Here is a 26467-nt window from a genome sequence, read left to right on the forward strand (position 1 = left end):
TTTAAGTCTGATTTCACCCATGTGGATTTCTATCAAAGCCAAGATGATTCTTGGAACCTAGGCCAAGTTTAGAAATTTCAAGTTGGACCAGCGCAAGCTCAGCCCTTTCAGAAAAACAGTGACAGTTAAAAGAAAGTTGTGTGCAGATGCACATTTGAGAGACATTTAATCATCTCATCTCATGGACCTTTCTCATGCCTGAGGAAAACCTGAACAAAACGTGCACAGCTGCCTCCTGACCCCCCCCGATGGGCGTCAAGGCCCGTCCTGGCCGGGGGCAGCGCCGCTGACCCGGCGTCCGGGCACACCTTGCGGGGGCGGGGCGGCGGCACTGCGCCTGCGCGCGGCCCTAGCGGCCCCCGCCCCGCGTACCTGTCACTGAACCGCCGGCGCGCGGGCCGCGTGAGGCCGGATGGCGGGAGCGGAGGGGGGCGGGGCGGGCAAGGGCGCGCGCGTGCGCCGGCGGCGCGGGGTCCGCGGGCGCGCGCCCGCGCCCACGTCCGGGGGGCGGGGCGGGGGCGCGCCGCGCGCGTCACGTGGCCCGGGGGCGGGCTTGTGGGCGGGACCGGCGGTGGGCGGGACCGGCGGCCGGCGGGGCGGGGCGGGGCGTAGCGGAGCCGCGGGGCCGAGGGCGGGCGCAACAGCTGCTCCGCGAGCACTTTCTGACCCAACAGTCCCCGTGCGCCGGACGCGCCGCGGCCCTGCGGCCCTGGGGACCCCCGCGCCTGCACTGTCCCCGCGCGGACGAGTAGGGGGCGCCCGTGCCTCGGCCCCCCGTGAGCACCCCCGCCCCGCTCACCTTAGCCCCGCGCCCGAGGTGAGCCCGGCCCCCAAATTCTCCGGGCGGGGGTGGGCTGGGGTGGGGGCCGCCGCCTTCGGTGGGGGGGGCTCCCCGGTGCGGGGTCCCCAGGCGGTCTCGCCCGCGGGCTCTGGCCCGGCGAGGGGCCCCGTGCGGGCGCGGGGCCCGGAGGTACCGGCACAAAAGGCCGAGGGGGGGCTCGCCGTGGCCCCCGCCCCGGCCTCCCCGCCCCTGCTCCCGCGGACCCCGGCCGCCGCAGGTAGAGGGGCGCCGCGCCCCCGAGCCCGCCCCCTACCCCTGCCTTCCACCCCGCCCCTCTCGGGCGCCCCCTCCCCGCCCGGCTGCGCGCGATCCCACCGGCGCGGTGCCGGGGAGCCCCGGGTGTGCACCGGCGGTGTGGACGTCGCGCTCACTCCGGGGGACCTCAGCACGGCCGGGGTCGCGGGCGAGCCCGGGGCCCTGCGGGGGGCTGGGCGGGGGCTCCTCTGAAAAGTTGGGTGGCTCCGCCCGGCGGGTCCCCACGGTGGCTGGCCTGGCCGTGGGGGGCGGGCGGGCGGGCGGGCGGGGGGAGGCGGGCCGGCGCGGGGTCCCCGGCGATGGCCCGGGAGGGGCCGGCGCAAGTTGGGAACGGGCAAAACAGTGCGTCCTAACAGGCGTCCCCCGCAGACAATGGCCGGGACCGAGCGCACGGGCCGGCGGAGGGCGCGTCTACCGGGCCGAGGGAGGGGCTTGGCCGCGCCGCAGACCCGGGCGCGCACCCCGGCCAGCCCCCGGGGGCCCCCAGACCCGTCTCCGGGAGTCCCGGCTTTTGCCCATCCCAGAGCAGGCGGTGCACCGGGCCGCGTTTCCTGGATGTGTGTGATACGGTTTTTTTTTTTTTTTCCCTTTTAATTTTAAGAGATTAAAAAAAAAGCAGCTTAAAAAAAGTAACCCTTAAACGTTATAAGATTGTATCACTCAATTCTAGTGGGACGCGAAAAGCCAGCTGGAAGCAGAAGTAGGAACTCTAAAGGGCAGGAGGGATTGAAATGTTAGCCTAAAAGTGTTTCTTTCTTTTTTTTAAAAGGGAAGTTTCTGCCAGGAGGCGCTGAGTGGCGAAACCGCTCAGTTTCAGATGTAGAGCCCTCTTCACTCTTGATTTGGCCCCAAAAGGCGAGCCCCAGGGGGTGGGCAGGGGGCCAGAGGGGAGGGCGCTGCTGGGGTCTCCGGGAGGCTGCTGGATTTGGGGCGGCCCGGGCGGTCTTGCTCGGAGGGGGCCAGACCTGGCCTGCGGGGTGCACAGGCCGGGACCGGCGCCCCGGGGTCGGGATAGATGTCCAGGTCCGGGGTTGAAACCCACGTTTTAGGATTCAGGGTAGGGCCACCGAGGACGGGAAGCCGCATTCTTGGGCGGGTGGGTGGGGGTGGGGTGGGCCGGGGCTGGGGAGGGGAAGTTTTCGAGCAAGGCTTATTAACAGGAGCAGGAAAAGGCCATCACTGGCCACTTCTGGGCCCCCAAGTAGTCTGTTCACACTTGGAGCAGTGTAAACTTTTCTTCTCTTTTTGTTGTGTTTTCCAAGAAAAGAATAGTCACTTCAGAGTGTGAGGCTTTGGTGCGCTGGTTCCCCTTTGAAATTCCTTGAGCCTCAATTTATCTTTCTGGATCAGCCTATAGGCCTTGGAGTGTTGAGTTTGAACATTCCTTAACGTGTATTGAAGACATGGCGGGTCCAGTGATCCTTTGGCAGGTCTGGGGGCCTGTGTTACTGAGCCCCGTGCAAGCTAGCTGGTTTCCTAGTTTTCTAGATCGTTTGGAAACATTAAGCTGTATGTTTTAAGAACCCTAGGTCTGATTTAGTTCAGGTTGATTCAATTAATGTCTTCATCGCTTTTGAGTTGGTTGAATGAGTTGACATGAGATTAAGCTCAACAAAAGAAAAGGCAGGGGGACAGCAGCTGCCCGCCGGGCCTGGCCACTAGGTAGGGGTCTGGAAGGAAGCCTTTCACCTTCTCTTTTGTATGTGTCAAGAAGTACGTGTAAAATGTTCCGTACTGTACTTTTTCCCCCTCCTGGGACTGATGGACTGCCTTGATTGATTGAAATCAAATAAGATTTAAAACAATGAATTTGGTAATACTTTGAGAATGAGTAATAGACCTAGGTTTTCCATAAAGCCTTTAGAGCCCTAGTGACAAGAGCAGAGTGGTAACCTAATTGCTTTTTGTCTGAAAAATATAACAGTCAAACCCCTAGTTTGTGCCTGCTTAGTTAATGTGTGCTAAGGACTTCTTAAGGTGTGTCCTTAATGGTAGCTGACTTTTTCTGAGAAGTCCTATTTATTTTAAATAGTGTTTTGTTTCATATTCTAAAGACTGTAGTGATGTGTGTGTGTGTGTGTGTGTGTGTGTTTAATCCTGGTGTTTTAGTGGAAGTCGACCCCCACCCCAAATTGCTGCCATTTTGAATCAGTTATGTAAGTATTGAAATCAAGAGGCAGTGACTTATTTAAAAATGCAGTGGTTGTTAGTTACAAGCCAGATTGACCATTTTTTGGCTTGTTTGGTAGAAGAGGGTTTATAATTTCATTGTCTGGAATTTTAATTATTTGGTGAGAAGGGGGAGGCTGCTCCTTTAGAACTGCACGTTCATTTGCGTGCTGCAGGAGGAAGTGGGGGAGAGCATGGCTTTTCTAGGTAAAGGACACATACTTTTTTCTTTCATGTCCAACCTCAGTGCTTTTCTCTTCACAACACCATCAAACACTGCTGTTTGACCTTTGCTGGTTTTTTTTTTTTTAATTTGTGAGACCTAGGTTTAGTACTTGGGTTCATATTATTCCCTTTCACTTCTTAATCAAAAAAAGGAACTGATAACACCATTCAGATAAAGCTTGCAGAAAATATTGCCCCGGTCACCCTGAAGAATTGATTTAGATAACAGCTTGATCCCCCGCCTCCCAGGTAAGGGAGGAAGATGGAGGGTTAGGGTTAGCTTTTGCCAGTAAAGGTTTAAGCAGAGGCTGGTCAGAGTTCTCTTCCTAATCCTCCATTTTTGGCCTGTTTTAATAAAAGCCCCTTCCAGTGGTCCTTTTCAGAGGAAATCTGAAAATAGAACTCAGTCATCAAGTCACTTACAAAGTGATGAAATAATTAAGGAATATAATGGCCTGGCAAGGCCAGGGTCCCTCTGTCTCCTCATTCCAGATAAATGCTAATCACTTCTCTGTCTTTTAACAACATTTATGATGAAATGGCCTGTTTTTGCCACAGCAGGGTTGCCTGCCCAACCCTGGAGCACTCTTAATTCTGCTGTGCTTGATTAGAGCCTCGGGGGTCCCAAAAGATGTGCTGTTTTCCCACTTTGTAAAATTATATTCTCTTCTCACAGTTGTTCCAGACATGATATTGGTTGGAAAGAACTTTCGAGTAGTTTCAATGACTCTTGACTGCTTAAAATCTACTACTTAAAAAGGCCTTTTCTTAGGACTGTAAAGGATTGGACCTTTTTTTTTTTTTTTTTATGTTCTACATGAAGCTTTGTTTCCATTTGGTTAAAAAAAAAATTCAGATTGTTCCAGCTCACAGATGCCACTACTGCCTGTGTTTTAAATTGTTCGTTTCTAATTTCTTATTTTAGCTTAATTGTGTAGTGGTGTGTTTAATAGATGAATTGGAAAGGTGCTGTCAAAGAACTGAACAATGGCTGTGTATTTTCAGGCTAAGAATTACACAGCAAGAGTGAAACACAGGAGACAGTGTTATCAACTGATGAGTATTTGTTCCACTAGAATAAAATAAATATAAGAAGACTTTAAGTTAAATGACTTCATGTGGAATACACTGAGTAGTTTTCAAATTACTGAGATGTGTTACAAAATGAAAAAAAACAGCCTGGAAGATATTTACAGAACAGCCACTGAAGTGGAATTGAAGGAATCCCAATCATATTAAATATTCTAACTAGTGAAGGGTTTGGTTACAGCATGTAAATGGAAGTGGTGACCGTGGAAGGGTCCTGATTCGCTGCCTCCTCTCCAGGTCTTTGGGGGAGGGGTGCTGACTGGCTTAAATGCACGTGGAAGAAAGGATGAGTTGCACAAAGACTGCAGGAAATTTCTTAAATTTGGGGGAGGGAAGCTTGAGCCTTACAGCTGAATAGCCTGACTTTGAGGGGGCAGAGTTAACCCTTCCGACATGCTGGTGGAATGGTGACTTTGGGGAGGAAGGTGATGTGGATTCTTTGCTCCAGCTTTTTCCTATAGTTAGGCAAATTTGCAGCGGTATGTAGGGCGGAGGATTTGGAATGGAGGCCGTGAGGGCAGATAGAAATCTGACTTTGAGGAAGTGGGAGGGCTGTGGGGGGGTGGGTAGAGAACCATCCTTTCCTAAAATCTGCAGCTCATGGTGAGTAAGCTCAATTCTTACAGAAATCTTCCCAACACACGGAGGGGCACCCCTGCCGGCCAGGTGCCACAACGCACCCCTCCTTTACACCGGAACGCCCATCAGAACCCCTTAGAAAGTTAGAGCGTTGTTGGCGGGCTGTTCTGAACAGCCTCATTACTTCCTGCCCAGGGTCACAGCATAACTGAGTTACTGGAAATCTGGGGCTAGTTTGGTAATTTTATGATAAAGTTGAGAAATAAAATTACCAAACCCGAAAAGACAGCTGAATAAGTTGTGTACGAGAGAAGGAGTTTAATCCTGTGGCCTTTGGCCTGCAGGGTCCCCTGCTTCTGCAGGAGAGCAGGCCTGCAGTCAGCTGCCAGGGTCTCGGGGGCTCCCAGAGAGCCGGCCGTGCTCTCTCTCGCTGCCAGGGTCAGGGAGCCTCAGTTTAGCATACGGGTCTATGGGCTGGAGAGGGAGAGTCCAGGTATGTTTTGTTCCCCAGTCAGCATTTAGGAGAAACGCTTGTTTCTTGCTGTATTTCCTGCCTGTAACAAATCAGGATAACCTCAGAACTGTTCAGTTACACCAGAAGAAGTATTTTTGTGTGTTTTTAGGTCGGCGGATAAGTTCAGTTCAGTGTGTAAGTCTACTGAGCAGTGATTATATTAACTGAAGGTAGACTTTTCTTCTTCTTCTTTTTGAAAGCAAATAGGTGATTTGAAAGAGCCAGACGTACAGCTTTAGTATTTACTCAACAGATAGGGAGGGGAATATTTAAATGTGGCTAAAGAAAGGTCTTGTGCCTTAAAAGGCATTGCCCTTGTTTATGTGTAATCTGAAGTCGGGTTAAGTTGGGTGTAATTAAGAACACTCATCACTTGGCTCTGTGGAAAAAGAGGTGTGTGTAGGGGGTAATGGGTAGTGTAATGGTTATGGTGATTTGTTTATGTGTGTAGACATGTACATACAGAAATACAAATATATATATATTTATATACACAGTTATCTGTGTGTGCAGCATTTTCTCTGTATAGTTAAAAATACACTTTTTTTGTTGTTGTTGAAATTATCTTTAGTCCTCTTCAAAATCTTTTCTAAATACTTAAGGTAATACTGGTTAAGTGGTAATAATAGAAACTCACTGATAGCAATGCTTCTTGCTTAATTAAAAATAAAAAAATTAATTTCCCTTACAGTTCTCTTTCACATCAAGATGGAATTTTTAAAAGCCAGTTTACAGGCCACAGTATCTGTTAATGTTGATATTACTGAAACTAAAGCTAATACGTGGTGCTTTGAGTTTATAGTAAGATCCTTTATTGGTCTTAATTGATTTAGGAGGAATCAGGCTGAGTCCGTCGTCATAAGCTGCAAATGCGCTAGCAGGATTACATTTCTGTCCTATCTTGGTCTCCCATGCAGAACTGAGCACCTACTGAATTTCAGCAGTGAAACTGTCTTGTCACAGCTTCTCAGGCTCTGCCTTTAAATAATCACTCACTTTCGAATAGGTTGTGGTGTTGAATATAAGCTGAATATTTTACTCTTTCTCTTTAACTTTTAAACATCCTTCCACAGCTATATTAGGAAAGTCAGGTTGACCATCTGCTCAGTGGGTGTGACCTTGGTGATTTCCTTGAAATAGTGTTGAAGGATTTAGTCGGTGGGTTTTATCACCACTGTAGGTTGCTATGAAGAGTTCTCTTGTCAGACTAAGGAAAAATAGTGTGTGTCAAATAGACAAGGAAAACCCTGGAAAAATTGTCAGTTTCCTAACCAGATCTTGGAGATAATTTTGAAGTTTAAAGGATACAAATGAATCGGCCAGAGACTAGCAGTTTGTTTAGACTGAATGTTTCAACATCTATTTAGATACCTTAGTAGCTTGGATGACTTGCTGTAATACTGCAAATTACTTGGCTATAAATAGAATTTTTATGTGTTTTTAACAGGTTTTGAGGACTTTGAATACTTGATTGCTGCACACCATGCTAGATTTTCCATGTCAGATAACCTGTTCAGTTGGGGTGTGCTGTCTTTGAGGTCACTGGTTTGAGAACAACTGTACATAAAGAACGGTATTTCCAAGTCACTTGGTCAGCAGGGTGGCATTCACCTGTAATTTCTATGAGTATGTGCGTAAGCACAAACTATGTGCTTCTCATTGAGCGTTATAGAGTGGGTAGTAGTTGCTAATTTCCAGGTCTGTAGGCATTGGCAGAATTCATAGTAACTTTACTCACAGATGAGTATCTGCTTTTTAAAAAAATAAATGGCTTAAAGAACACCAGACTTGCATTTTATTTTAGGTGGTTACAGCAGTATGGTTCTTTCTTTTCAAAGCTTGTGTTGTGGTAAATTTTAAAAAAAAGTATCTACTGAAGTGATCACAATATAACTTGGTTAGTTTTCTCTCCAAGTAGAAAGTTATACTGAATAACCTGTTGCTTCAGGTGCCTGAGGAGTAAATGGCTGACAGTTGAGTGCTGTCGTTTAACCTGAGGAAAAGTTAAAAAAAATTTAGATACTGGAAAACTTTTTTGCTGAGCACCTTTCGCTCAGCTTAGCGTGTTCAGAAGGCTACCTCTTCTGCAAACTAGCGTTTAGAGTGAGCCTGTTGGTTCATGACGGCTCCCCCTGCACCCCATCTCCCGTTCTTTGTTGAGACAGACAGGTCTCTTCAGCCCCGTCGGTTACTGTCGGATTCTGGGGGTCTGTGCGCTCACACTTCCCTCAGGTGGGCTGGGGCTCTGTCACCATGAGCAGGAGGGAGGTTAGAATGTCTGTTTTTCGTAAGTTGTTATTCAGGTCTTTGGGAGCACGGGCACTCGATATAAAGATTTCTGATTTTTGGTGAGCAGTCTAGCCTTGGTAGTTACTGGTTTATAGTTTAAGGAAGCGTTTTGTCTGCATCGAGTGTCTGTCAAGAGTTGAGGGCAGGGACTTCCTGGGGGTCCAGGGCTTAAGACCCCGCACTCCTGAGGCGGGGGCCCAGGTTCCGTCCCTGGTCAGGGAGCTGAGGTCCCACGTGCTGCCGCCGCACGACTTAGGCAAAAGTAAATAAGTAAGTAAAATGGAAAGGAGTTGACGGCGTTTGCTGTGAGAGATGACCCCGGGAGGCCTTGCATTTTAGGCTTGGCAGGTCAGTGAGAAAAGGGGTTATAAGTCCAAGTGATGCAGTTTTGCTTCTACTCGTCAACTTTATGGTACGATTATATACGATTCGCTTTTTATTATCTTCTTAACAATGTAGGAAATGGTCATTAGGTGGCAGCCACAGACAGCCATGTAGAAGGCTTGATGAACATTCAAGTTAATCTTAGTGTCAAGTCCGTTACGGTTGGTGAGTGGCCAGAGACCGGCACAGTCCTTCTGCACACCTGTCCTGCTGAGCCCGTTTCCTGAGAGGCTGACCCTGCGGCCCTTTCTGGGCACTGGGGGGCAGCAGTGAGCCAGCAGGCAGGAGGTCTGCCCCTGGCGGCTGGAGGCACGGCCTGTCTCGGTGCCTTTTGAGAGGACAGAAAGGACTGCTGTGACCCTGGGCCGCGGGCAGTTGGGCGCAGCTAGTGACTGTCAGGCTCTGTCCCTTGGCTGGAAGTTTTGCCACCAGAAGACCCCCGGCCTGGGACGTCCATCCCCCAGCTTCCCGCCCCATCCTGTTCACCCTCTCGGGCAAAACCGAAGCTCTTCTTTCTCTGAAGACTTTTTTCCAGCGTCCTCCTGTACCACTCCTTTGGGTCTTGTGTTGGAAGCTGATGACGACTTACTTAACCCAGATATTTGAACATTTCAAAGATAAAAGTTGAAACTAAATTGTCAGAAGACAGGAATTTCCAGTATATGCCGTTACCCCGTGAGGGAAGTGCACCCACATCGCTGTCTTCCATCCAGAGTTGTTGGGAGTTTAGGATTGGTGTCTTTGGGGAGAGATTATTTACAGAAAAGTGGAGTTCCCCAAAGCTGACAAATGTCAGATTATTGTCAGATTTAAAAAAAAAGTTGAGGTCTGACATGCAGGACTTTGATTTTTGTCAAATTGGGACATTAAAAAAAAACACCCCAAAACCCTTTCCTATTGCCACTCTTTTCATTTTATAAGAGGGGTACTTTGGCACCCAAAAAGTAGAAAGGGTCTTAAATAAAGGGCAGGCTTTATTCAAATGGAGATGAATTCCTGTAGCTGTGCGTACTGCTCATGCAGTCACCTCTCTCACTTCTCACTCAGCTGTCGGCCAGTGAAAAGTGTCGTCAGGGTTTGAGAGCTGCTTTTCCAGAGTGTGTGCTATGACTTTCTTCAGTTACAGTATTACCTGGGACACTCACGTTCAGTAAATATTTGCTGAATGAGTAAATGACTACACGGAAACCTGAAGAATCACTCAACAAATCCAAGTATCATCTCACATCTTGATCAGCGTGATCACAGAGTTACGTCTACCCATGAAGTGTGTCTAACCCCAGGACATGGATATTTTGAACTCTGCAAGTGGTCCTGTAATTTAACCACCTGCATTGAGTAGACGGAGGAAGGTGGGGTATGTGGTGGTGACAGCTTCAAGGCTGTAACTCAGCCAGGACTGGAACTCGGGCCTCTGGAGTGCTCTGTGCTGCCCAGCAGCTGGCAGCCCAGTCTGCATGTTTCTCCTCCATTGTGACTGCAACAAAAGGCTAAGAAACTAAAGATAAAACACTTCAGTCCATTCTTTCTTTACCCTAAACTTTGATCTGCAGGCTTGGGTAGAAGAGCTTAACGTTAAAGATCTAGTTTACTCCTAACTAAAAGACAACAGGGAGTAGGAGGATTTTCTTTTTCTGGGTGTGAAGAAGGGGAAGAAATGTTTCCTCCTGTTCTGAGCCCACTGCTCCTGCTCTTTGAGGAAGTGGAGAGAAGGAAAGGAAAGGTAGGTGTGTGTGTGTGTGTGTGTGTGTGTGTGTGTGTGTGTGTGTGTGTGTGTGTGTGTGAACTGTTGACTCTGGTGGGAGTAGCTTGCGTGTCTTTGTGTTTTCTTGGGTGGACTTGACTGACTTCAGTTAAAGTAGCTGGGACTGTGTAAAAACAGTTCCTGTGCTCACCTTGAAGGTGGAGGGTGTTGGCTTCACAGGTTAATCCTTCTGCAAGTGTGAAAATTCGCTTCCAGCTCAGAGCCTGCAGTTCAATCAGGTCATCCATTTTGCACCTGGCCAATGCATACGTGAATTAGAAATGAGAAAGTCTGTTTTCTGATGGAAGCCTAGGCCATGTTGAACCAGCCGTGTTGAGGATGTTACTTAAAATGTGTGCATTCACAGAGTAGCTTTGTGTCTGTATTTCCTTATTTGTAGTCTGGGCAAGGAAGTCCTACCCTGGTGCCCACTGAAGGCAGAAGGTTGTTAAAAGCAAACGGGTTTGGGCAGTGGAATGAGGGGCACAGTGTCCAGTGGTTCAAAATATATTAAGGTTCTGCGTGGCTAGGATGAGAAGCTGTTCCAAAATGGGTTTCTTGAGTGGGGATTTTAGGAGAGGTTCCTGTTTTTCAGTGATGTTGGTGATTAGGGTATGTGTAATCCCAGTGTGCTTTTAAGCATTCGCGTTTCTTGTGTATTTGTCTGTAAGAAAATGTGAAACTCTGGCTTTTAAAGTTTTGCCTCAGATGCTTTCATAGTTGTTCTTTTTTTTTTACAAGTCTGTAGACTCGTAGAGATTGTAAGGATACACATCATGCGCTTTAGTGGCAGTTAAAACATACTAAGCTGAATTTGATCATTTCTGTTCTGAAACTTGACATTTTTGATTTAAATCATCGAAGCACCAGGTTTTCAGTTTAACTGTGCACTTCTTGTGGTTTGATAAGTTTATTGGATAAAACGCTAATGGTCTGATTAATGAGCACGCGTAGCAGGATGCTCTGTACACACTGATACTGGCTAAAAGGAAAGCCACTGAATCGGGGGCCTTCTCCGCTTCGTGGGGAAGACCGGTGAGTCATCGGCCCGCCTTCTCTCCTTTCCGACGGAGCTCACCTTTTTTTTTCTCCTCTAGGTTTTGGAAGTCCCTTGTCTCCAGGTTGCTGGAAGTGACTTCTTGCTCAGCTGGATCAGCCACTCGGTGAAGACAGAACTCATGCTTTGTGCTGGCTCGGCTCTGCATCCACCACCGGGCAGTCTCTGTGCCTGGTCCTAGAGAGACCCAGCGATCGGCGTTGTGACTGAGCTTCCTGGACTTGTGAAGAGACGACGGTAGAGGAATACACACTTTCTTTTGAATTTTTACAACAAATATTGGCTCTAGTTTTGAAGCCTCGGGCTGCTGGCTGTGTAAGTGACAAGTCTTTTATAAGTGGCCTTATTCCAACTCCAGAGATTCCTCAAGCAGATTCTAATTTTATATACAATCCTCAGGAGACAGGAAACATGCCAACCCAATCCCTCTTGGTGTATATGGATGGACCGGAAGTGATCGGCAATTCCCTGGGCACCCAAATGGAGCTTGATGACGCCATGACGATCAAAGGGGCCGCCGCGGTCCCCTTCCGAGCGGCGCAGGAGAAGAGCATCACCCAGATGGAGGGGTGCATGCCCCTGGACTGCATGTTCTGCAGTCAGAGCTTCACGCGCTCCGAGGACCTCAGCAAGCACGTCCTCCTGCAGCACCGGCCCACCCTCTGTGAGCCTGCCGTCCTGCGCGTCGAGGCGGAGTATCTCAGCCCTCTGGATAAAGTCCAGGTGCGCAGCGAGCCTCCCAAGGACAAGAGCTGCAAGGAGAACGAAGAGCTGAGCTGTGAAGTGTGCGGGCAGACGTTCCGCGTGGCTTTCGACGTCGAGATCCACATGAAGAAACACAAGGACTCGTTCACGTACGGGTGTCACATGTGCGGCCGGCGGTTCAAGGAGCCCTGGTTTCTGAAGAATCACATGCGGACGCACACGGGCAAGTCGGGGGCGAAGAGCAGGCTGCAGCCCGGCCTGGAGAGCCCGGCGACCATCAACGAGGTGGTGCAGGAGCCCGCGGCCGAGGGCGTCTCCTCGCCGTATAAGATATGCATGGTCTGCGGCTTTCTGTTTCCAAATAAAGAAAGTCTCATCGATCACCGGAAGATGCACACCAAAGAAGCTGCTTCCGGGCCCCGTGGCCCGCAGATCGAAGCCCCACAGGAAGGCATGCTGTCGCCGGGGGCGGAGCTGCTGCAGTTCCTGAATCTGAGACCCACGTCCCCCGCCGAGATCGCCAAGAAGCCGGCCAAGTGGATACCTCAGCTGGACCCGTTCACCACCTACCAGGCCTGGCAGCTGGCCACCAAGGGCAAGGTGGCTGTGTGCCGAGAGGTGAAGGAGCAGCAGCCGGGCCAGGAGGGCAGCACCGACAATGATGAGTCATGCTCCGACAAGGAGGAGCCGGGGGAGATCTGGAGCGGCAGCAAGAGCCAGCCCGAAGGTTCTGGAAAGCCCAGGACAAGTAAAAGCGGTTGCCCCGGCCTCTCCCAAGACAAGGAGAAGTCCAGACACCCCCATGGCGAAGTGCCTTCTGTGGACGCGGACCCCAAGTTGGCCAGTAGTAAGGACAAGCCGACGCACTGCGCCGAGTGTGGCAAAGCCTTCCGGACCTACCACCAGCTGGTGCTGCACTCGCGCGTGCACAAGAAGGAGCGCAGGCCCGACGCCGGCTCGCCCCCCGCCGCCGCGGACGGCAGGCAGCCCAGGACGTGCTCCCCGGAGCTGCCGCCCGCCCTGGAGGACAGCGGGGCCCTGGACCGGGAGGCTGGCTCCGAAGACGGTTCCGAGGACGGGCTCCCGGACGGGCTGCACCTGGGTGAGCTGCCCCCCGACCCCCGACCCCCGCCTGGTCCTGCAGGGAGGACATGGCCCACTGAGGGCGGGTCTGAGTGCTGGCTCCTGGTCTCACCCTGTTGTAAAAGTCCCTAAGCTCTCAGGGCCTTCGTCTCCTTTCTGTAACAGTAGGGTGGCCTTAAAAGGCCTGTCGCGGTTTCTTCTTGCTCTGAGAGTGACGTGATGTCATACTTTGCTAACAGAAGCCCCACGTTAGCTCACCTGGCTCGTGTGCTGTGTCACAGCGGGGCAGAGGCCTGGGGTGCTGCTGCGTGCCCCCGGGCCCAGGGCGGCCCCCGATGTCTGCAAGGGGAGAGGCGGGGCCTCCACTTACATCCCAGCACCCCAGTCCTAGCCTGTAAAAGCAGGGTTCCCTGAAAGGCAGCACACTTCCTTTCTGTCAAGAGCCAGCTCGCACACACGTACTCCACGTGTGTATCTGCGGGCAGAGATCAGGATGGGAGGGACCGTCCATGAGAAAGGGTGTGACCGGGAGGCCCCTGGGTGCTGCCTGGCCCCCGATCTGTGCGTCTGGGGGCAGGTACTTGTTAACTCAGTCACTCCAGCACCTGGTAAAGTATAGAGAATGAACACATCAAAGCTAATTGAAAGATCCAATCTGCTCAGTCACCATTCTAGTGTTTTGATGGCACTTAGAGGAAACGGCGGGGAAGGCGATGGCACCCCACTCCAGTACTCTTGCCTGGAAAATCCCATGGACAGAGGGGGCTGGTGGGCTGCAGTCCATGGGGTCGCTAGGAGTCGGACATGACTGAGCGACTTCACTTTCACTTTTCACTTTCATGCATTGGAGAAGGAAATGGCAACCCACTCCAGTGTTCTTGCCTGGAGAATTCCAGGGATGGGGGAGCCTGGTGGGCTGCTGTCTATGGGGTTGCACAGAGTCGGACACGACTGAAGTGACTTAGCAGCAGCAGCAGAGGAAACGGAGGCCGTTGCGGAGGGCCTGTTGGTGGGTCTCTCCGGTCCAGGGGGCACCGTCCAGGGCACAGCGTCCCACCTGTGCTTCAGGTCGTGCCCCTCTTCACACAGCTTTTCTCTCCGTTTAGTAATCTTTTATTGACTAGAGGATTCTGCTGTTGGAGCTCAGCTGATAAACCCCTGCCAAATCAGCCGGGGAATGATGAGAACATGAGTTAGTCTTAGAAAAACAGTATCCTTTACAGAGATGGTCTTGGTTTAAACATACACTGGCGTCTTGTGTTGTGAGTTGGCTGTGTTGATGTCTCTTAAGAGCCCCCTGTATGACACCCAGGGGGAATGTGACCGGATAATACGTCTTCTCTCAAGCTGGTGCCCAGTTTCTGTCCTGATCACATGATGGGGGTGAGGGTGGTAGTTTTCATAGCAAATATTTAGTGTGTTTTGAGTTTCCTTGGAGACAGGAAACGTAGCACTTGGCATGCTTATAATCTTCAGGTTTTAGAAATCTAGAAAATGCATTAGATGTCTTAATGACATCATAAAAATGACTTTAAACATAGCCTTCTAGTCTTCTAAGTGATTCCTTCGAAACAGTGGCAGTGCTGTGCCGTTTGTGGTGAGAGAGCTGCCCCGATGCCCAGGAGCTGTGAGCGGACAGTCGCATTTGCTCGTAGGTGGCGTGGGCAGGACCGAGTGGAAAACCTGGGCCCCGTTGGCAGACGGCTAGGATGGCCCGTAATAGCTGGGAGCACCAAGATTTGCGATGGGTCTGGTTATATCTTGCTTAACCTTTCTTTGCCCTGATTTCCTTGTTTACACAATTGGTTCATCGACCCTTATCTTCCACCTCCCAAGGATGATTTTAGCTGCCTATTTATTTAAAAAAAATCCTTTATAAAGGACAGCACAGCAGAACCATGGGTGAAGCTGGAGGAGCAGGAACCTGGTAGACTGGACATTTCACGTCCTTTGTGTTGGAGGAAAGGCATTTCGTAACTCTGGATGTGACGCAACACACCCTAAATCCCGACACAGCTGGAAGTAGTAAACTGCCGTAACACGCAAGCTCAGCTGAAGTCTTGGCGAGCTGGGTGTGAGTGTCAGAGGAAGAGCGGGGCGCTCTGTGAGAGGTTGGATCCCCTGAACCCACACTGTGATGGGCCTTCTGGTCTAGACTTAGCTTACTGTCATCTACTGCCAGCCTGGCTTTCTTTTTTTTTTTCTAGCCTGGCTTTCTTTAGATTTACTTTCACGATCAAAAAGCGAAGTAAATGATTTATTGTTTTCAACTTTTATAAACTGGATTAATAATAGTGATTCATGTAAGTTGATTTTTTAAGTCCTCTTGACACCTTTTTAGATCAAAGGTTGTCTCTCCTGTCTTCCAGTATTTGGAGGTGGCTATACTGTCTTCTGGAGAAGGCAATGGCAACCCACTCCAGTATTCTTGCTTGGAAAATCCCATGGATGGAGGCGCCTGGTGGGCTGTGGTCCATGGGGTCACACAGAGTCGGACATGACTAAAGTGACTTAGCAGCAGCAGCAGCAGCAGCATCATGCTGTCTTCATGGAAGTTCAGGGGTGACAGAAATTATATGGTCCTGTCTCTCTTGTTTTTAAGTCATGCCCCAAGGCTTGTGGGATTTTAGTTCCCCCATCAGGGATTGAACCTGGTCCCTGGGCCATGATAGTGTGGGGTCCTGACCACTGGACCATTGGGGAATTCTCTTGACTCCCGTCTTTATGGTACCTGGGAGCTCACCAAGGTTTCTTATAAGCTTCTTTTTAAAATCAGTGAAGTCTATAAATCTAGACTTCGGAATGTGGACAGAGCCAGGCAGAGGCCCTTCCGTTGGAAATTCCAGTTTCCAGGCAAAAGGATGAGTTATGCTGAATTTACAAATGCCCCGTCTTCTGCTGCAGCCACACTGGTGGGTGTGACGTGACCAGCGGTGACAGGAGGTTCACCCTGAGCTCGGGGTCCTGCTGGACAAACCGGGGCGTGACCAGGGCCTGTGCCCGCCTCAGGGGGCCTGTGTCTGCTCCATTGTCCTGATTGTGGACAGAGGGGCTTAAAGTCTAACCCGCTGTTCCTTGGGGACAGATTGTGATTCGTCAAGGTTGCCCGTGTGAGCACTCGCAAATAATATGATCTGCTTTCCAAAATCTGCTTTGCTAAATTTTGACGAACTTTCCTAGGTGTTTGCCCAGGGCCAAACTTTTAAAGATTAAGTTGTGCCTGCTGCCCTCTAGTGGTAACGGGCTTAATCTTAAGCCAGTTAATCTTTCCCTCTGGTGGTTGGGAAGTTGGCATTTGTGTTGGCTGGGTTTTCTCAATTACTTATTCTGAAGAAGCTGGTTATTCCAGCCCGTGTGCAGGTCCAGCTCAAGTTTGCCAGATTCTGTGTGTCTCAGGCCTGGGAGCGCAGAAAGCTCTCTGTTCATTTCAGTCTATTAAATGGTCTTGTGACCGAAACCATGAAGAAGGCAGTCATCAACAGTGAGCTCTGCTGTGCTCAGAAAACAAAACTGTTGCACACAGGCTTTAATGCTGCACACAGCCTCAAAGCAGCAGTTGGCTGTTTTTAGCCAATACCTAATATAAAAAGTATTTTAGATTCTCCAAAAATGTTCTACCAAGAATCTTTAAGTCAGCTTGCCCTGTTCACATCCTTGAACTGTCTTCTTAAGTGAATATTTTTGTTTCTGTTTTAAGATAAAAATGATGATGGAGGGAAAATGAAGCATCTTACATCCTCAAGAGAATGTAGTTATTGTGGAAAGTTTTTCCGTTCAAATTATTACCTCAATATTCATCTCAGAACGCATACAGGTAAGGAACTCCTTACATTTGTTTACTGCATGTATTAGCTCTGAGGATTGTGATGTAGTTCTGTGTCTGATTTTTGTTGTTGTCCAGATACTCTTCTAGATCCATGGGACATCTTAAGAATATACGTGTAGCCTGTTGATTTGTAGCTGTTGTTTTGCTTCCTTTAGTGTTATTGTAACTTCAACTGTTTTCTTGTGAAGTTGGTCTCTTGTTTAATGTCTGATTCATCCTTACTCTCATTTTATTAAAGTCTCTAATATTTTTAAATGTCACAGCTTTATTAATTTTTATGATTTAGAATGAAATTAATATTTAATCATCTTTGTTTATTACTATTATTACACCTATGTTTATTACTATTACTTTTTGGCCACTCTGCCTGGCTTGGGGGATCTTAGTTCCCGCGGCAGGTGATTAAAAGCATGATCTTGGCACTGAGAGCTTGAAGCCCTAACCACTGGACCCCCGGAGAATTCTGTCACCTTTTCTTGAGGTTGTGGAGCAGCGGTAACAGTGGTTTGGGAGGCCCTGTGAACTTGGACCTGCTTCTCTTCCACTCACTGGCTGTGTGACCATAGGCAGATTAACTTTTCTGCGCTCTCATTTTCTTAGCTGTAAAGGTGGGATAATATTGACTGGTGTAGGGCTGTTATGAAGATTAAATTAGATCATTTTAAGGTGTGCTTTTAAGTTTTTAAATGGAAGACACATGTTCACATTTTCAAATATTTGGGGTAGAAAGAGTGATAAAGCCACAACTCCTGAGAGCTTCTGGATGAGAAGATTCACAGACCAGAAGGGAAGAGGGAAGAACTGTTCTCTGCATGTGTTGATGCTTTCCGTGAGCGTGTGTAGTAAAGTGACCCTTCTCGTTGTAGGTGAAAAGCCATACAAATGTGAATTCTGTGATTATGCTGCAGCGCAGAAGACCTCCTTGCGGTATCACCTGGAGAGACACCACAGGGACAAGCAGACGGACGCTGCCGCAGACGCCAAGAGCGACGGGAGGCCCCCGGAGGCCGAAGATGCACTGCTAACCGCCGACGGTGCGCAAACCAAAAATTTGAAAAGATGTTTCGACGGTGCCAAAGATGTTAAAGGCAGCCCACCCGCAAAGCAACTGAAGGGAATGGCCCCCGCCTCTCAGAGCGTCCTGGGCGGCGCCGTGCTCGCGCCAGTGCACAGGGAAACTCAGGATTTCAGCAAGGATGCAGCGGACGACGGTGCCGAGAAGCTGAGCAAGGCCCCCGGCCCCGCTTACTTGGACGCCTTGAAGAAGAGGCCGCCCGCGGACCCTCAGGCCAGCCCCCTGGTGTGCAGGACAGAGGCGGCCACGGCAGCCCGCCACGCGCAGCTCGGGCCCCGGGAGAAGCGGGCGGCGGACGCAGGCTGCCAGGAGAAGCCCCTGAACCTGTCCCTCGCCCCGCACGGGGGCGCGGGGGCGCCTCTGGGCAGGAGCGTGACCGCCAGCAGCACCTGCCCGTTCTGCACCTTCAAGACCTTCTACCCGGAGGTGCTGACCATGCACCAGCGGCTGGAGCACAAGTACCACCCTGACGCGCACAAGAGCTGCCGGGGCAGGGCTGCGCTGCGCAGCCGGCGGACGGGCTGCCCGCCGGCCCTGCTGGGCAAGGACGTGCCCCCGCTGCCCGGCGCCTTCAGGCCCAAACCGCGGCCGGCCGCCCCGGCGCAGCCCAAGCCCGCGCCGGCCGAGCGGCCCGCGCCCGGCGCCCCGGGGCCCAGCAGAGCCCCGCCGCCCCCGCCGCCCGCGGGCGCCGACAGCACTTTAGCCCCCAGCAACCTCAAGGCGCTGCGCCCGCTGCCACCGCCCGGCCTCGGGGTTTCGGGGCCCGGGCCCGCCCGCACGCCGCCCGAAGCACCGCCCTGCAAGGCGGGCCCGGAGAAGGTGCGGCGGCCCGAGCCGCAGCCCCCCGCCGATGCCGCCAGGAGCGACGGCCCCTGGGTGCCCACCAGGGACTACGCGTGCGGCCGCGGCGGCGCTGAGCCGGGGGAGCCGCTGCCCAAGCGGCCGCGGGTCCCGCCTGAGCCGCCCTGTGCGCCGTGCCGCCGGCCGCCCGAGCTGCCGCAGTACCGCGTGGTGCGCGGGCTGGCGTCCCTGCTGCCGCCTGAGTGCGCCTGCGCGCCGCCCGCGCCCCCCGCGCGCCCGCGCCCCGCGCCCGGGCCCGCCTTCGCCGCGCTGCTACCCTGCGCGCCCGCCGCTGCGCTGGAAGGTGGGCGTCCTCGGGGGGCCCTAGAGGGGCGGGGGGGGCCCTGGAGCAGCGGCCCCTTTTCCAGCTTCTCCCGGGCTGGGCTGAAGGCAGCGGGGCCCAGGGGCTGCACCCCCTCGCAGTGCTGAGTCAGGTGTCCTTGACGGCTAGCCCACATGCATTGCGGGGCGCTCAGCCTGCCCGACCCGTGCGCGCCGGGCCCCTCCCAGGCTGCTGGGTCCCTTCGGTCTCCAGACCTAGGGAACTGCGCTGCCACCTTCGGCCGGGGCTCAGCCTTCAGTGAATCTTAATGCACAGTCTCCCCCGTGTTGCCCCCCTCGATGCCCACAGGTACCTTGAAGGTCCTTGTCCCCGCGGAGGCGGCTTTAAAGCCCCTGCTGCCTCGGACGTGTCTAGCACACATCCGAGCCTGTGAGAGTAGGTGAGACAGGCGTGGGTGGGGACCTGTCCCACTTGGTGAAACCTCAGTGCCTTCCCTGGTTATAAGCTCTGCAGGTTTCTGTGCCCAAAGGGACACATCCATTTTAAACATCCCTGTTTGTATTAATTTGAAATGAAAGGTTCTGGGTGGTGATAGTTCTGTATCAAAGATGGCTTGATGCCAGTTGATCGGGGGATAGCTAATTAAAAAACAGTCGCTTTCACACAGTCCAGTGACTTTTATAAAAATTTTGATGAAAAAATAATTTCTGCACCCTTACGATTGGAAGTACCCCCCCCCCCCCCCCCCCCCCCCGCACTTAAAATGGACATGAGTCATAACTGTGTCTTTTACTTGAAGAGAAAAGACTTTGTGTTGCGAGTAAATTGGTCTTTTTTTTCCCCTCCTCCACACAGTTTTGGTTCATGATACACAAAGGCTTAAAATCTTTATGTTGCTATTTTGGCTTTTAATTTTTACTAGCACTTAGATATGGAGAAGGCGATGGCACCCCACTCCAATACTTTTGCCTGGAAAATCCCATGGACGGAGGACCCTGGTGGGCTGTAGTCCACGGGGTCAGGAAGAGTCAGACACGACTGAGCGACTTCCCTTTCCCTTCTCACTTTCATGCATTGGAGAAGGAAATGGCAACCCACTCCAGTGTTTTTGCCTGGAGAATCCCAGAGACGGGGGAGCCTGGTGGGCTGCCATCTATGGGGTCGCACAGAGTTGGACACGACTGAAGTGACTTAGCAGCAGCAGCACTTAGATAATTTTACCATTTAGTGACTTAAAATTCTAAGCTAAGAAATGTCTTCCTGGCAATTAAAGATATTTTACCTTGTACCTATAATACATATGCATCTAATGTGTTGTGGTCACATTATCAGGAATTTTGGAAATTGACTTCTGACAACCCACACACATCTTAGCTAATTGTTGAGCTTAATTCTAAATGCCCATTTATTTTTTTTTTCCCCAATCAGGAAAAAGGCCTGTATCCTATCAACACTTATCTAGCAGCATGCTGCAAAAGAGGAACTATGAGAATTTTATTGGGAACGCACATTATCGACCAAATGACAAAAAAACTTGATTTCCTATTTTGGGAATGAAAGGTGAGCACATACACTGTATTGATTTTACCTAATTGAAAACAAACCATCTAATGTATCCAGTATAATATTACAAAGTAAAATTGCTTTTAACTTGAATTTTGAAGTGTTTTTAAAACAGCCCTCAGGGTCTCTGGATATCAGTGGTGATGATCATGGTAAAGTAGCAAAAGCACCTCAAAGTTAACTGTGGGTTTATTTCATGCTAGGGGTTGAATGAATTGTTTATCATCATGAGCTAGTTTAATCCTTCTTAGAGCCTTAGGCCAACTGCCTGCCATCAGTTTTTGTTAATAAAGTTTTATTGGCACACAGCCACTTTCTTTCCTTTACAGATGGTCTGTGGCTGCCTGGGGTCGCAAAAGCAGAAGTGGGTAGTTGTGACAGGGACTTCATGGTCTGCGAAGCCGAGAGCTGTCTAGCCAGTTATAGGAAGTTTGCCGATCCCTGAGTTAGGAGACTCTGTGCCCACTTTACAGATGTGGAGACTGAGGCTTATGTAACTTGCCTAGCACCTTCCTCTGCCTGCTTTTTGGTCCTCGGTCTGCAAAATCCAAGGCCTGTGCTGCAACCCTCCAGTTTAAGTGCTTGTTCAAAACCTTTATAAATCATCAGAGTAGGAGCAGGAGCGGGACAGAGCAGGGAGGTTTATTTTGACTTTCTGGTTCACACGGCAGATGTATCTAGTGGTGGGTACCCAAAAGCTTCAGGTGGTGCTCTTGGAGTCGTGCACATGTTGATTTAGTTACTTCCAAGTTTGGGCTGAGGGCATGGCATCTATGTGAGAGTTAACAATAAAGTGACTGGAAAGTCCCGGGCTCATGGGCAGATTTCATCCCCTCCCAGACAGCTCTTGTTCTGCTAAACACTACCGTATCCTCGAGGAGCAGACTCTTGACTCAATGCCTGCTAGATCTGGATTCAGAGATAGAGACCCATGGACCAGGGCAGAGTCTCTCCTGGTTTTCCCTGGGGCACACGGGCCTGTCCGTCTGCATCCTTCTCTCCCGCTCAGGTGATGCCAGTGGTATGAGGCTGGCATCATCACAGAAATGGGATTAGATGCACTCTGCCTTGCGACACAAACACGGTTCATGGGTGTGTGTGCACTGTGGAGCGGCAGGTGGGGACTGCGTGTGTGTCCCGCTGCCGCCTCTGCCTGCAGCCTCTGGGCTTCTCTGCTTGCCTTTCTCTCTACTCTGGAACGTCCTTTCCACACCCTCCCGTTCTGGTGCTTAAGCTCATGTATTCTGCAGCACGTTTGCGGGGAGCTGGGCCTTCGCTGTCTGTGTTCCCGCTGCCCTGTGGCTCATGCCTTTATGCCCACCTGAGCTCTGCCCCCAACTTCCACCCTGAGCGGTGCTAACGTGGTGCCTGGCCCAGGGCTGGGAATTTCAGCTGTAAAACTCCATAGACGTTGGCCAAACAGTGTTAGCCGTGTTTTATGCCCTGTCCTTTCTCGTGGAGGAGGTTATTCTATTCTGAGTCTTATCTTAAATACCCATGGTCTTGTGCCATATATTTTCCTTTCATTAGGTATAAATTTCCAGAGTTTCCTATAGGTGGCAGTTGACTTGACACCTGTATCTGATGTAAATTCTGGTTGTTGGTTAAATCATCTTCATTAAATCACTGTTCATTGTACATGAGCATCTCCTAAATGGTGCAGCTTATTTATTCAGACTCCCGAGACTTGGTTAAAAATTTAAGCTTAAGTGGAATCCATTGCATTTCTAGACCCTTTTAGTTCTGTGTATTTATTACACTTTTAAAAAATTTTGTAAACTATTTAGTTTTATTCTAATCATGTTTTAAACCTTTTTTTCCCCCCTTAGGTCTTGATGGATATAAATGTGTACTCTCCATGAAATTAAATTAGTTCATCCTTTGAAAAAGCAAATGTTGAAAGCTACTGAAATAAGCTGTGATTGTACTGTGTATATAACAGAGGAACACTACGGTTTTGTAAAGTTGTTAACTTTTGTACCAAATAGCAATAAAAACTACAGTTGCAAGATTTGGGTTGTGCACAAATGGAGACTGGACATCATCTCTATTTTGCCCCGAATAATACGATTTTTAGAATTGACCAAATAACAAATGGAGGGTTTTTTTTTTTTTTTTTTTGCATACTTGAGCGCTGCTGAAAAGAAATCATTTGGGTTGGGGGGTGGGGTGGGGAGAAAGTCTATAACGCTTGCACCTCAGGTAAAAAATTTGTAAATACATGTTGTAAACCTGCTTGTTTAAATACTGTGTGTATTCTTTTCCTCTCATGTTGCTCATCACTTTGAGCTCTTTTCTGCTATTTGTCCTCTTTCATCTAAAATGTACGGTTTTTTTTTTTTAATTTCAATGATTTGTATTATGTTAAATCTTCCGCAGTCTATTGTCTTAATGGAATTGTTAACGGAAACATTGACCCTTTATGAATATGTGCTGCGTGTACCAAGATCAGCCTTTCTGTAGTTGGTACCCTTTTATTGCAAATTTTGGTAGGTCGTCTGAGGAAGACCCAGACCCATATAATCCTCTTCTCAGGGGATTGGTGGGGGGATTTTGAAGTGTGTTTATCTATAGAGAAGCATTTCCTCTAGGCCAGCCACACACTCAGTAAACACACCAAATTGCGGAGTGACTTAGTTTTCTACCCAGTGAATCGTTTTTGTTGGGAAATTCTGGCGTTTCCTGAATTATTTATATAAAAACACAAAGGCTAAATTACACATGTGAATTACATATATTGGAAGCAGTTTTTAAAAGAAATGAAAGTTGAGGGGTAAAGTTTAGGTTTGCCTCTGGTAGGCTTGGTGTGTCTGGCGCTTCGCTTGGGTTAACTGTGGACACACTCAGGTTAATTACAGACAGACGAATTGTGCAGGAGTGCCGACTGAGGCTCCTGGTGCTCCGGGGACGTCACTGGTCTTGAGACCTTGGTTGTCTTCCCGTTTTTGGTGGTTTGGAGGCAGCACCATTTTCTCAGTGTACATGACAAGTTGGGTTTTAAAGAGAGACTAGCCACCAGCTGGCTTACTAAATGTTTTATTACACTTGTGTTCCCTTAATCCACTGTCCATGGCTGATTGTTTTCAGCAGTACCTAGGTTTAGTGACCACAACACACTTTATTAAGAAAACTGTTTCAGAAATAAATTTGCACTGTTAATTTTTTTTGCCTTGCCCTTCTCCATTAGAACAAGGGTAGCGTCCTCAAAGAATCCTGATTTTTTTGTTTGCTCTCATTATGCAACACGACGCTGACTTGATAGAAAAGTCTTAACTCCCAGGTGGAAAGGGAGACCTCTCTGAGCTGACTCTGCTGGCATCGTGATGAAGTGCTTTGTATCAGGAAAGTGTACACTATTGACCTTTCTTTCTGTTCACAAGCTGAGCCATATGTACATAATCTAGAGTTTTGTTTTCCTAGTTTTGCACTTTTATAGCCTATTTTTGAAGATTAACACATTGACAAAGATGATTGACCTGATCCTTACCTAATCCAATGAGTGTTACAGAAAGCTTGCTGTGACGATAAATATAAATCTTAAAAGGGGATATACACGATGATAGAGGGCTGAAATTTAAATCTGTATTTAAAAAAAAAATCACCAAATCTATTTGAAAACAAGTCAATTCATGTTATGCTGAAATCTGGGGGCCTTTCAGATTTCTCCTTTTTAACCACATTTCTGAACCCTTAAAAATACAGTTTTGTTTTCCTTTCCACAGCCCTTGTACTCCAGAATGTTGTGTTTTTTTCCTTTTTTTGTCCATCAGTATTAATTATTGGGATACTACTGGTTTTGTATGTTTTTTCCCTTTGAGACAACAGTACATATACTAGAGGTACAATCTGTTGGATTTTTGTTTATGTATTTATTTCATTCCAGTTTGATTTATTTTAATTGTTGATACTTAAGTTGTCAAACAGTAGACATTACTTGTTTTATTTATGATGTATTTCAGCTTGAAGTTATGTTATTATATGTGGATGTAAATATAGATTTGGTGTTTTGCAGTCTCGGGCTCTGGTCTTCATTGTGTCCCTGGTTTCTGACGTTAACTGTTTGTAAACATACACAGTGACAGAGAGATGCACGGACTGGATCCCCGTGGGCTCGCCAGCAGCACTTTGTCAGGCTCTCTGTGACTCCCCAGCCCTCCTTCCTTTTTAAAGCAAATCTTCAACATGTTTTAATTTCGTTCCTCAAATGCTTCAGCAAGTATCTGTAACGGATAAGGGCTTTTTCCGATCACATCTAACTAAACGGACAAGGATTTCTCATAACTGGTCTCCATTGCTGCATTTCCGGTGTCAGAAACGCCTTCTAAAGACTGTGAAGTTGCAGTCAGGATCCAAACAAGACCCACTCACTCAGATCCACTTCAGTCCTAACCTCCTCCCCCTAGACACCCACATGCACACTTGCTGCTGCTGCTAAGTCACTTCAGTCATGTCTGACTCTGTGCGATCCCATAGACGGCAGCCCACCAGGCTCCCTCGTCCCTGGGATTCTCCAGGCAAGAACACTGGAGTGGGTTGCCATTTCCTTCTCCAGTGCATGAAAGTGAAAAGTGAAAGTGAAGTCGCTCAGTCATGTCTGATTCTCAGTGACCCCATGGACTGCAGCCCACCAGGCTCCCCCGTCCCTGGGATTCTCCAGGCAAGAATACTGGAGTGGGGTGCCATGCGTTTTATTTATTGAAGAAACTGGGTCATTTGTCCTGTAGAAATTCTCACTTCGTGTTTGGGTTTATTGGATCTTGCGGTTTCATCTAACCTGTTTTTCCATCCTCTGTATGTGGTCCTATAAGCGGGTAAATGGTCGGAGGTCTGGTTTTGAGCTCAGTTTGGGGAGATGGGGGCTTCCTCCTCCCCCATCTCCCCTGGACACGTACAGTGTGTGACTGTAGCTACTCCGTGTATTCAAGCCTTTTTTTCTGTACAGTTTCTCAGTGGGCTAGAGTTCAGAATTTTTAGTGTGGGTAGAGTGACCATATTTTACCCCAGCTCAGACAAGTGCTGAAAAAGAAATAAGGCAAGGGCCCTCCCCACCCCATGGCTGTGAAATGTCAAGAGGGTGAGAGAGCCGAACTTCGCAGCGACTGCACCCTCTCCTTGGACAGAAGAGGAGCCCAAGGTCCCCAGAAGGCCATGTGCGTCCCCAAGGCCAGACAGCTCTGCCGGGCGTTAGAGGGAGCAGCTGGGTCTCCTGTCCCAGTCTGTGCTCCTTCTCAGGGTCAGAGAGAAGCACAGCATCTTAGGTGCGTTTTCAGATTTGGCAAGACCTGAGTCTGCTCCTTGCTCAGCACTGGGCAGACTGTGGTGCCCGGGGGGTTGACATCTGTGCCAGTGTCTGGGATTGGGGCCCCTGGTGGCGATCCAATTGTATGGCCATTTAGTGAGACTCTGCTTATCAGTTATATGCATATATATATGCTTAGATTTCTGTTTTTAATTGGATGTGGGCTTGTTGAATTTGTTGGATTTGTTTTTGTTTTTTGAATTTGTTGCAGTACTGTTTCGGTTTTATGTTTTGGTTTTTTGGCCTTAAGGCATGTGGGATCTTGGCTCCCTGACCAGGGTTTGAATCCACACTCCCTGCATTGAAGTTCAGTTCAGTCTCTCAGTCGTGTCTGACTTCGACTCCGTGGACTGCAGCACACCAGGCCTCCCTGTCCTTCACCAACTCCTGGAGTTTACTCAAACTTAATGTCCATTGAGCATCAGTGATGCCATCCAACCATCTCATCCTCTGTCGTCCCCTTTTCCTCCTGCCCTCAATCTTTCCCAGCATCAGGGTCTTCTCCAGTGAGTCAGTTCTTCGCATCAGGTGGCCAAAGGATTGGAGTTTCAGCCTCAGCATCAGTCCTTCCAATGAATATTCAGGACTGATTTCCTTTTGGATGGACTGGTTGGATCTCCTTGCAGTCCAAGGGACTCTCAAGAGTC

At 49.5% G+C, this 26467-nt stretch overlaps 2 protein-coding genes across 2 annotated transcripts; both read left to right on the forward strand.

Moving 5' to 3' along the window:
• Positions 1–412: 412 nt before the first annotated feature.
• Positions 413–11361, forward strand: LOC113902855 (translation initiation factor IF-2-like). Its single transcript, XM_027558200.1, has 2 exons — positions 413–817; positions 11187–11361. The coding sequence occupies exons 1-2, from the start codon at positions 413–415 to the stop codon at positions 11325–11327; spliced, it is 546 nt and encodes a 181-aa protein (XP_027414001.1). The 3' UTR covers positions 11328–11361.
• ZNF217 (zinc finger protein 217) lies at positions 11360–24535 on the forward strand (the record flags this gene model as incomplete). Its single annotated transcript, XM_027558201.1, has 5 exons — positions 11360–12953; positions 16632–16748; positions 17627–18979; positions 20387–20518; positions 22351–24535. Coding segments are annotated over 4 exons (3174 nt in total), but the record flags the coding sequence as incomplete, so codon positions are not given.
• Positions 24536–26467: the final 1932 nt, after the last annotated feature.

The sequence above is a fragment of the Bos indicus x Bos taurus genome, chromosome 13, assembly GCF_003369695.1.
Source record: "Bos indicus x Bos taurus breed Angus x Brahman F1 hybrid chromosome 13, Bos_hybrid_MaternalHap_v2.0, whole genome shotgun sequence".
NCBI classification, from domain to species: domain Eukaryota; kingdom Metazoa; phylum Chordata; class Mammalia; order Artiodactyla; family Bovidae; genus Bos; species Bos indicus x Bos taurus.

Coding starts and splice junctions, on each gene's coding strand:
- LOC113902855 (XM_027558200.1), top strand. CDS start 413: ATGGCGGGAGCGGAGGGGGGCGGGGCGGGCAAGGGCGCGCGCGTGCGC. Junction 818..11,186: donor ACCTTAGCCCCGCGCCCGAG/GTGAGCCCGGCC, acceptor TTTCTCCTCTAG/GTTTTGGAAGTCCCTTGTCT.